The 12,175-nt window shown below is 31.2% G+C and overlaps 1 protein-coding gene across 1 annotated transcript; it reads left to right on the top strand.

Moving 5' to 3' along the window:
• The first annotated feature begins 475 nt into the window (after window positions 1-475).
• On the top strand, window positions 476-6,732 carry LOC109802869 (B3 domain-containing transcription factor FUS3). Its single transcript, XM_020364277.3, has 6 exons — window positions 476-2,769; window positions 4,923-5,012; window positions 5,130-5,230; window positions 5,549-5,595; window positions 5,692-5,768; window positions 5,900-6,732. The coding sequence occupies exons 1-6, from the start codon at window positions 2,419-2,421 to the stop codon at window positions 6,182-6,184; spliced, it is 951 nt and encodes a 316-aa protein (XP_020219866.1). The 5' UTR covers window positions 476-2,418; the 3' UTR covers window positions 6,185-6,732.
• The last annotated feature ends 5,443 nt before the right edge of the window (window positions 6,733-12,175 follow it).

Raw genomic sequence — 12,175 nt, 5'->3', positions numbered from 1 at the left:
AACCATTGAAATTAAAATTCTTAATGCATAGATTAAGTTTTCAAATTTTAAAAAAATTTGAAAACCATTAGATACTTCGTTTTATTAATTCAAATTGACGGATAATTATAAAAATATTTTATATGTTGATATGCTGTCTGTGGGAATTAAACTCATGACCACATGGTTAAAAGTCAATGCATTCTACATGCACTCATATATATATATATATATATATATATGTATGAGGATGAATCTGTTTGTTCCACGAATAAGTTTAGGTAGACTTATTCTATTCAATAATTTATATTTTACGTCAAATTTTAATGATTCAATCTTTGAAATTGAAGTTTTTTTTTATATATAAATCAAGTATACAAATTTTTAAAAAAATTTGAAAATTATTTGATATTTCATTTTATTAATTCAAATTAACGGATAATTATAAAAGTATTTTATACGTTAATAAAAATAATTTACTTTATTATTATTAAAATTTATATTTTAAAAGAAAAATTAAAAACTAATGTAAAAGGGGCACTTTAGGCATACTCATGTACAATTTTTTTATCGACAAATGTTAGTAATTAATTATCCACTCATGCACTTACGTGTACTCACGCACAAATTATGACGAAAAAGAGTTTTTAATATTGATTTTTTTGAAATTTTAAGAATAATGAATGTGAAATAATATTGATAATTTGATTGTGTATTATAAATTTATTTAAAGTATATTGTTAATAATGTAATATTTATATTAATTTTTATTATATAGATAAATAGACTGACCTATCAAATTTAACAATTTTTTTTTATATATAAGTTCATCTTTCTTTAAATTAGATTTTTTAAAATTTTAAATTTATTTTTTTAATTAAATAGATTAAATTAAATGACACTTTAAACAAGTCATATCATATATCTCTATTTAAATTCTTAATTATTCTCATCCATATTCATATTCTAAAGAAAATTAAAATCCTAGCTACTAATATTTGGTTTATGAAGTTGTGGATATTATTATATATTCATATTTATCCAAAATAACTTTATTACACTCCATAAATTCATGAAATAGTAATTTTTGCACTTAAGAAGTAGAGAAATTGTTGAAGCATACAAGAGTTAAATGAATCTGAATTTGTGTGGTGATTTGATGAGTGTGATGTGCTGTAAAGCATTGAATTTGGTAGAAAATGCAGCAAAAGCATATTAATAATAAGACAATTAATCAGAGTTAATATTGGCACAGCATTAATTGGTTTCTCAAAGCACCTGTGCATGGAGTCCAGGTGGAGTCGTGAGCGAGTTTTGGAATCCACATATGACCTCAGAAGTGAAGCAACTGTACAAGTAAAGGAACAGCAAAATCCGCAATTATACTCTGCAGCGCGCCCCACAGGCGCAAAAAATAAAAAAACAATCACGTGGCCCATATCCTCCCATCAGACGCAAATCAAACCACCACGCGACAGTGCCCTCCACGTGGCGCTGTCCCAGTGCACGAGACACGAGCGCAGCATGCAATTACCACACAACGCACAACAGTTGAAAACAATAACCAGGTGGGGAAGAATACATGATAGTAATACCAGTAGCATGCAATGCACCCCAGTTTTGAAGGGTTGCAAATGCAAATGCAAATACAAATACAAATACAAAGCACTTTGACACCCCCTATTCCTGAAGTTAAGCAAAGATAGAGAGAGAGTGTGTTTTTTAAGATGAAAGAAAGAGTGAGAGTCCAATACAAAGCCAAAAACGCCATTGATTTCTGTTGTGAGTTACAGAACTTTTGCAACAGGTGGAGGGCGTTTTGGACCCCCATGTTTCCTCTGTCTTCACCATCCATCCGTCACTCTTTGCTTGGCCACTCGCTAACCACCACCACCACCAGCACCAACCCCTATGCACAAACCAAACCATTTCCCTTAACCCTGGTTTGCACTCACCCCCTATTCACACGCAGCCACATTCTCCTCATTATTATTACCATCCATGAATCCGCTCCTCACATTTGGTCACCACACTCATTAACCCTATCTACACACAGAGAGAGAGAGTGTGTGTGTGTTGTAGTAAAAGTAAAAGGAAGCAAAGGGAGAGAATGGGGAGAGGCGTGAATGCAGGATGCACAAATGTCATAAAAACCAGACCCAATCCTTGCTAAAAATAGAAAAAATCCAAATAAAGAAAAGAGAAGAAAAAAAAAAAAAGAAAAGAAGAAAAGGGTAGACTCCACTACTCCTACTTGTGTTGGGTTGGGGAAAGAGAGTCCACCATTGATCTGTTTAACACCAAACCCCACACCCATTTCGTGATTGCCGAGCGTCGTTCATATCTGCACACACACTGAGACTGAGAAGGAAGTAGTACAGTCACAGAAAACCAAAAGCACTGTGTGTGAGTGTAAAGAAAAATAAAAACCCTAAGCTAATGATGATGGATGAGCGACAGCGAGAGAAGGTGCTTCACAAAACCGAGGCCTGTGGTTTCGTGGCAGGTGTTGGCTCCGACCTTGGACATGTCACCGTGCCAGGGGACAACACCAACAACGTTTCTCATTCTCATGGGTCGGGTCGGATCCACCACTTTGGTCTAGTTCCTGCTTTCGGAACTGTTCACAGGAAGAAGAGGATGCCGAGGCAACGAAGATCCTCTAACCCCTCTTTGCTCATGCACCAACCCAACCACCCTCGCTTTCTTCCTCCTCCTCCTCCCTCTTCCTCCGCCTCCGCCTCCGCCTCCTCGCACGTGCCTCTCTCCGCCACTCTCCTGCCCGCACGTGTGAGTCACCCCCCACTTTTATTTCTCTCTTGCTATATCTTTGCCTCCTGTCTTTAACTCTAATTTTTCGGATCTCTTCGTTTTATCCCTTTTCTTTTCCTATATCTGTCTCAATTCCATTTGTTAACGCCATTTTTCCATAAATACCGTGTTTCCTTCCACGTTTCGGATGTGATTTTTTATACCTTGGATCTGAGTTTTAGAACTTAAGACTAATAACTTTCACATCTCAAATGTCTTCTAATAATTTTTTTTGCTAGATTTTAGCTCTATCCAAACTGAATCGGATTAGTCTAAGAATGTGAAGGCAGGTGTGAAAGAAAAAAAAAATGTGTTGTATCTTCCTAAGTTTCAGATGTGAACTTTTTTTTTGTATTTGGATGTAATTTTTGGACGGGAATTTTAGAAGCTAATAGTTATAGCGTTATGATAAGCAGTGTTTGGTTTCAAGTTTCAGATGTGATGCTTTTTTTGGTATTCGGACGTGATTTTTAGAAACTAATTAATAGTTATATCTTTCAAAACGTTCAATGAGTTTCCAAACACGCCGGGAGTTGGAAATGATTTTTGATAGTTTTTTTTAATCAGAATTCTAGTTATAAACTTTTATATATTACTCGGATTATCGAGATTAAATTCCTATTCTATTCTAATTGAATATCAACATTATAAATATAATATACTTAAAAAAAACTGCATCTAAGTTTTATATTTCCGAGTTTTCTCTATGTGCTTGGTTTTATTTGTCTCGTGATTCTCGTACTTATTTAAATATGATTTGATGATAATCTTTTCCGATGCTAAATGCAAAGTTCTTTAATCTTTTTGAGATACTGTGTAGCTAGTACTATACTTGTTTGAACAGGGCATAATTTAATTGTTTGATCTCCAATTTTGGAACTGGAGATGTTAAAAGTACACCTGATTTTTTGGTTGTATGGGTGAATGAAGAGAGAGATATAGAGAAAAGTAAAAGAAGATAGAGAAATTGATAGATACTATGTACATTTTAAATATAAAAAAATAGGATGAAAGTAAGTTATAAAAGACGTTACATATATGGATATAATAACTCTTTTAGCGGTGCAGCATGGGGAAGGTTGAGTGAGAATGGAGGGTAAAAGTGGCACTCTGGTCAAGAAATGAACAATAATTTTTTTTATATTAAATTCCCTACCCAAAAAGATAGTAATATGTGAAGAACAACATTTAGAAGAGAATCACTGTCGAAAACAATTTTAAAAATGAAAGTGAAGGCATGGAGTATTATATTCTTTTTTGTAACTCAATTGCGTACTAAATGAAGTCGTTAAACACAAGTCCGACATACTTTGATTTCCTAGCTAGCTTGCGAATCTTGTTACCTTGTGTCAGATTGTGCAACCAAAACATATACACAAAAACACGTCAAAAAGGAAAAGACTTTTATCCGCTGCTAAAAGGAGCATGATCAATATAAGTACGGAATTAGCCTCATGGATATATATAGTAAAAGAAATTTCTTCCATGTGAAGTGTATTTGGTTAATACTTCTCATATACTACCATAATTATATATCTAAAAGAAATTATGTGGACTAGCTTACCTAAGTTTCTGTTTTTCAAAACTTTGGCATAGGCGTAAACCTTTGGGAAGGAGTTACATGAGAAGCGTGAAATTTTGGTTGTTAATTGCTAAATATAGTAGTAGTACTACATATAGTACTGTACATGTTTTCTCTTATTGTATTACCTCAGGCTCAGATGTTAATTAATGTCCATCCTTGGAAGCCGAAAATTCCCACTTTTTGTTCTGGAAATCTTTAGTGGTGTGTAGAGAAATTTAGTAATTAAAAAAAGAGGAAAAAAAAAACGATGATTAGTGGTTATTGACGGCTTCAGATTTGGGAATTTGTGTATTTCAAGATAGTCATAAGGCATGCTAGACAATGCCTTGGGTATCTACCTCTTTACTACTAATATATAGTATATTGACTTTAATTATGTTCTTATGCTAGACATGGTGGCGTTGATGCCTTATAAGTTACACAAAATTTACATGTTTTGTCATAATTTATTATAATTTGCTCCACCTTTTAGGTGAATGTCTTAGTTCCATGTTATTTTTATATGAAATTGATAGAAATTGCCTAATTTCTTTTGTTTTGCTTTTAGGAAATCGATCATAGAAGGTTGAGATTCCTTTTCCAAAAGGAGTTAAAGAACAGTGATGTTAGCTCCCTTAGGAGGATGATATTACCAAAGGTTTAGTCTATGTCAATAATTCTTTACAGTATTGTTGTCTCAAGTAATTAAATTTCTATTCCGTTATGAGCCTATAATAATGAATTAAATAATTGGGAAACAAATTGTAACTTGCAGAAAGCAGCAGAGGCTTTCCTTCCTGCCCTTGATTCAAAAGAAGGAATTGTAATCAGCATGAATGATATAGATGGTCTTCATGTATGGAGTTTCAAATACAGGTCTGCTATGTATATGGTTTGGTTTATCTGGATGCTCACAAAATATACTAAAATTTAAAAATTAATAAATAAAGCATGTTTGGATACAAGTGTAGAAATTTTTTAAGAACTTTCCTGCTAAAAAATATTTCCTATTTTCAATAGAAAAATTTTCAAAAAATTCTTATAAACTATATCTAGAAAGGCTCATAGTCACATTATTTTACCATGAGGGAAATTGATATTATTTGAAATATACAATTTAAGGTTGTTTTTAGTTAATTGTTACTAACAATTCAAATTTAAAGGTTATTTGGTATTTGTATTTGAATAATGCAGGTTTTGGCCTAACAACAATAGCCGGATGTATGTACTTGAAAATACTGGTATCTCCTTAATTTTACTAAAACTACTGTTCTAAATATTTGGAAGCGTTAATTAAAGTTTTGGTTATGAAGTATTATGGTGCTGAATATTTTCAGGAGACTTTGTCAACACTCATGGCCTACGCTTTGGAGATTCCATTATGGTTTACCAAGATAGTCAAAACAATAATTATGTATGTGATGCCAGAATTAATGCTCATTTTGCTGAACAGTTTCTCTTTCAATTCTAAAATTTCGTTATGCTCATTCTTTACCTTAAATTCTGTTAAGCATTTTGAAATTGCACATTTTTCGATGTATTCAGGTTATTCAGGCGAAAAAGGCTTCTGATCAGGATGAATTTATTGAAGAAACTAGTGACACCATCAATGATATCTTCCTTAATGATTATGAGGTGAACAAACCTGGTTGCTTCGATGTAACCTATCCTGCAGTGAACGATACAGGGATGTCATTCATATATGAAACTACCTTCTCAAATGACTCCCCACTTGATTTTTTGGGTGGATCAATGACAAATTTTTCAAGGATTGGACCAGTTGAAACCTTTGGCTCTGTGGAGAATTTGTCACTTGATGACTTCTATTAAGGGCACTACAAGGAGGCACCGATTAACATGCATGGTACCAAGACTAGCACTGTTAAGTGTGTGCTTCTTTATTTGGTACTAAAGAAACATAAAAAAAAAGTGTGCTTTTTTTGTTGTTGTCATGACCATGAGAGGATTTGTGTAGAAGAATAAAAAGAGTAGCCAGTGGGCATGTTTTGTGTTCCTCTCTCTTGAACAAGTGGGACTGCTCTATATCATGTATTCCTTGTATTTTTTGTTGAACAGCATGATAAATGATTTGAAAGTTCATTATAAATCATATAGTATTATATGCAAGTAAATCATGTAGGAGGCAATTGTTTTGTATGTGTAGAATAACTTTGTCACCAATAGATTGTTTTGTGTGTTCCTTTTGCCTTGAACAGCACTATGGGTTATTTTGTGTTTTGGTACAAGAACTGTTCTATAATTTTAGCTGGATGGAATCTATATAAATAAATTCCGCTTATGTTCGTTATAATTGACATATAATGTGTAAGCAAATTGTTTTGTAAGTAATTGTTACGGGAGTCTCGTTTTGTTTTTTCTTATCAATAAGAGATGAATTCAGTATCAAAGGTTTTAACAAGTCAAACATTCTGTCCAACTAACTGAGTTATACCCTTAAGGATTATAAGAGTCTCCTAATTGCATTAACATTACGTTAATGTAATAGAATAGGTATAGTATTGAGAAAAGGAGGGAGGGAGAATTGAATAAAATATATATTTTTTTAAATGCTTGTTGTTATTTTTTAAATCAAAATTGGTGTTTATTTTGATAATTTATGTAACAAATGTTTACCTTAATAAGATTAAAATAGATTATCGAGGGATGATTGTAAGATAATTTCAAAAGTAATTATGTATAATTATATTTAAGTTGTATCTTATGTGAAATGGAATTTGAGAATAATTTCACTTAAATGTAATAAGTAAGAGAATTGTTTGACACTCCTTTTCTTTTATGATTGGTTGAAATTTATTAAAAATCCTAAATTTTGTAGGTTTTGTATCTTATTTAATGAATTTCTATTGTTATTTTTATAAGACCTACTAAAATTTGTGATTTTTAACTAATAGTGAGAAAGTATCAGTAAGAGAATATTAAGAAGAATGTCATTAGAATTTCTCAATTAATTATCCATCCTTATTTATTTAATAATAAAAATATGATAAATTTATTTAATACTACTTTTAACACACTTTTACAATAAGAAAATTATATATTTGTGACAGATTCATGTTTGACGAAATTGAAGCTATCCAAAATATGATTGTTTACGAATGGTTCATGCATTACAACTTTGGACTTTAGATATTCAAACAAGTAGGTGTTTGCTCAATGATATAGCTATTTGTAAAGTTTGTATGTTTTTGTGTGAAAATTAAGTACAAAATTGCTAATGGGTTAGTTATTGGTAAGTTAGTGTCTTTTCAAACAATTTTAATTGTAGATTTATCAATGACTTTTTCTAGTGACATGTTTATTGGTAAGGGTATCTTTCTTTAGGGATAGTAAAGTAGTCAATGAGTGATTTTTTTATTTTTTTAATTTTATTTTACCTTATCAACAAATTTGTCATCAATAAAGGTATTTTCTCTTAACAATAATTATTTGTCGATTAGTGATTGTTGAATTATCATTGTTTTAAATTAGTTTTAATAAGGGTATTTTTTTTCTTTATCAACATGTTAGCAATCAATAAATCATTAGTAAATTTTGTCTAAATGAGTTGGGGAAACTCTTCTCCATTCTCTTATCTCGCATTTTCTTTTTTACCTAACAATAACAGTCACCTCCAACAATAACGACTACAATAATCCCATTAACGAAAACCACCATTATCACTATTATCACCATTGATGAGAATCATTATCGTCATCTATAAAGCATCGCCATAGTTTGAGTCTCTCTTTCCAACACCACCACAATTATAACACTTCATTATGCTACTAAGGTTTACTAGAACTTATTTTTTTTTTATGTAATACTCCTATTAATTTTATTTATCAAAATTAAAAGAATTTTTTGTGATACATAAATAATAAGTATATGTAGTGGATCATGCAAAACATAGATCTAACATTAAAATACTGAGAAAACATGCATACAACCCATCATACAAAGAAGAAATAGAGTTGTAGTCAACTCACATACCATATATACTTATACACTAGCCACCAAAAGAAATAGTCTATGAAAAAGAATACAAATCATTATGAATCCATAATACATAAAAAAAAAGGGAAAATGGTACATCACTCAGCCCCTAAAAGTTAACCTAACTATCAAAACATGCAAATACAACCTATCACCTACAAATTAAGGACAATAAGAAGTTGAAGGCTTGTCCTCCTAGAGAGAAAATAAACCTCTATCCGCACCACCTCTACTACAACCACATTCTTAACCCATGAACATGCAATGGTAACCATGAGCATTACCCTTGTACGAGGGATCGAGGAAGGAGTATATATGCCTAAACATCCTTAAAGGTTCAAACCTCCATGAACTATGATTGAATCTTGAGGAACATTTTGTACTATCATTAGTCCATCATACCAAAACACAACAAGATTAGCTTCAATGATTTACATTGAACCAAGGATGGTCAACACATAACTTTATCCTTAAAAAACATATATGTTTGGGACTTCTCCATCTACTTTTGTGAAACATCGTGATAATGTAATACTCTAATTTTTTTAATTACTTGTATATTTTTTTTTGTAAATTATTATATATTTTTGTTGTAATAAATATGTATTAAATAAATATTACACAAGTTTATTGTAAATGAAATTTATGTAGTATTATTCAACAAAATTTTCTAAATTCAGTTACGTACATTTTATTGCCTAATTTAACTATTTCCTAAACAACGTTGTGAACACGATGTAAAATGTGTGAAAACTATATTTAAGAAAATTTAAGTAATATGTAACCTATATGATAGTTTATTAAGAATTAATTACAAATAAATACAGTTAAGATAGAAAAGTTCTAGACTAGTATTTATCTGAATTTTCTAAAAATTTAACTTAGGAAATACTTTTTGCTAGAATATTAAGCTATAAAATTATGAAAAAAAATGTGCAATAGAAGTTATAGAATTTAATTTTATTTATAATATGTTTAGAATAATTAATAAAATTGCCCAACTAAGAAAAAGTAAAAAAAAAATTCAAGTTTCAACCAATTAAATTATTTCAAGTAAGCAATTTTTAAATAATTAAACTAAAATAATTAGGAGATGATTAAGGGTCTAACTCTTTATTTTTTGAGAGTTGGAAATTTAATGATAAATTTAACTTCTCCTAATTCTAATTAGATTGCGAGATAATACAAATATTTCTAGAAATTTTCAGAAAATGCTACAAAATCTTACATAGCTGGTCTAATAAGACAAAAATAAAGGGGGAGAGGGGGGCTTGTTTTAAAGGCCATTTGGCCAAATTTTTCATCACAAAGTGATCAAAACTTGGAGACGAGATAAGTTGGTGGGGCATGATAAAAAGGTAAAATTTTAATAAAACTTACATATTAACACCAAAACAACATTAATCCACCAACATCTTTCCTAAGTTCCATGACCAAGAGATAGATAGATTGATATATATATATATATATATATATATATATATATATATATATATATATATATATATATATATATATAGAGAGAGAGAGAGAGAGAGAGAGAAAGAAAGAAAGAGAGAGAGAGAGGGGACCATCAAATTTTTAAAGGAAAGAAGAGAAAAAGTTGGAGGAAAAAGAGAAATTACAAGAAAAGTTAGAACTTTTAGAAGAAAGTAGGTATTAGTTAGATGTTTAATTTTATTCATGTTTTTATGTTTAGGATAGTTCTAGAGTAGATATTGATCATTATTTTCATGTTTGAATGCTTGAAACCTTAGGTTAGAAGTAAATTTTGTGTGTTTTTGAAGTAAATTTTGGCATGTTTCTTGTTGTTGGATGAAAATTGTGCATGGTTTTGAGTGTTTGGTGTTGAAAAATTGAAATTTGAATGTTGGTTACAGAAGTGGAGAGTTTTAGCCAAATGTAGAAGAAAGGGACACAAAGAAAATTTTCCAAAAAGTCCAAGGCAAAATGGCCATTTCACTTCCCAGGGACATAGATGGAAACTTTTAAAAAGATTAAGAGTATAATGGTAATTTTAGTAATGATTTTGGGACATAAATAGAATAGTAGAACATGTTCAAGGTATAATTAATTGGATTTTTAGAAAACAAATAGGGGTATAATTGAAATTTTTGAAAATAAGCAGGGGTAAAATTGGAAAGTTTAGAAAAATCTAAGGATAAAATTGAATATTGTAAATAGGTTAGGTACATATATAATTGGATATGGAAAATTAATTAAGGAGAGTCATAGAATGGTAAGAAATGATCAACGACATAATTAAAATATTAAGAACTAAATTAATGGTAGAATTGAATTTTTTTAAATAATAATAATAATAATTAAAAGTTTGATTGAAATTTTAGGATAAAATTAGAAGTATATTAGGAATTGAATTTAAAAGAAAAGTAAAGATATAATTTATTAGTTAGTTGAAAATAAAAGTTATTTAATTTACAAACTGGCCATTCATTCGAGAGATAACCCTAATAATCTAGCTTAGTGAAGATCATCTTCTAGAATGTTAGGGGGATTGCCAACGTGAGTACATGTGGTGTTCTAACTAATATTTGTAAGTCATACAAGCTCGATATTGTGGTGCTCTCAGAACCTTGGGTAACTTGGGGGAAAACTCTTGTTCTGTTTTGGTCGATATTGGGTATGCAACTTTTTTCTATCAACCAAAAGAGCTTGCTTTAGTCTAACCTTTGGTGTCTCAGTTCGTATAATGTTTCTCCTTTGGTCTTATTGAGCTCTAGTTAGTTGGTTGTTTTTTCTTTGATTATTAATGGTTGAAATTGTTACTTTGCGGTGATTTATGGTGCAACCTTATATAGTAGAATATGTGTGCTTTGGGGTCCCTAGCTATTTCTTGGAGGTTTTGTGCCATCCTTGGTACGTGTGCATGAGAAATAAGGTGGAATACAACTGAGCTCAAGGTCTTGTGGGGAGTTTTCTACATGGTCTAATAAGCACCACCTAATCCACTTGCAGTAATGGTGTTACCTACACTTGGATGAATGGTCGGGTAGGTTCCTAGTGTGTAGACATGCACTTGGATATCACCATTTGTAATTTTGATTGTATGTATTTTAGGCCTATTATTTGTAGTACATTGTCGCATTGCAAATTTGATCATCACCTTATTCTAATCTTGTTAGAATGCAATTCATCTAGACCTGGTTTCTCTTATTTTAAGTTAATGGGAATGTGGGTTGTGCACCTAGATTGTACGCGTTTGGTTGAGGAGGTCTAGCGATCAATGATGGTGTGTTGCCTAATGTTTGTGTTACAATAGAAAATCAAGCTTTTGAAAGTTGTGTTCAAAGTTTGGAACCATGAGGTGTTTGGTAATGTGCATTCTCGTGTGTTGGAGGCTAGGCAAATATTAGAGGATGTTCAACTTTTTAATGGGGGAATTTTGACTTGGAAACTATGGCTCAATTGGAGTATGAATAAGCTTTAAACTTTGAGGATTCTTTTTGGAAGGAGAAATCTCGTTTGAATTGATTTATGAAAGAAGATCTTAGTATTACCTTTCTCCATCGTACGGTGAAGCTTCATTGTTCTTGTAGGTCTTTGAATTCTCTTAGAGTAGGAGATTCAAATATTGATGCTCCAGAGGATATTTGAAATCATGTTCTTCAATACTACTCTTCCTTGTATGCTTCGGGTAATTTCTACATTCCCAGTGAATTAGTGGAGACAGTGATTCCCTTTTGTGCGACTCTGGGAGAGAATATTATGCTTACTAACTTACCTATGCAGAAGGAAGTCAAAAGTGTTGTTTTGGCAATGAGTCCATCACAACAATCTTCTTTAAATCTTTTGAATATTTTTTCCTTT

Source organism: Cajanus cajan, chromosome 4 (genome assembly GCF_000230855.2).
Source record: "Cajanus cajan strain Asha chromosome 4, NIPB_CcT2T_4, whole genome shotgun sequence".
NCBI lineage: Eukaryota > Viridiplantae > Streptophyta > Magnoliopsida > Fabales > Fabaceae > Cajanus > Cajanus cajan.
The sequence above is the reverse complement of the archived record's forward strand: the minus strand, read 5'-3'. Positions and strand labels throughout refer to the sequence as shown.

Bases quoted from the DNA above. Each gene is read 5' to 3' on its own strand.
- LOC109802869 (XM_020364277.3), top strand. From the start codon at position 2,419: ATGATGATGGATGAGCGACAGCGAGAGAAGGTGCTTCACAAAACCGAG. The intron at 2,770-4,922 runs GTGAGTCACCCC...TTTTGCTTTTAG, and splicing joins CCACTCTCCTGCCCGCACGT to GAAATCGATCATAGAAGGTT. The intron at 5,769-5,899 runs GTATGTGATGCC...CGATGTATTCAG, and splicing joins ATAGTCAAAACAATAATTAT to GTTATTCAGGCGAAAAAGGC.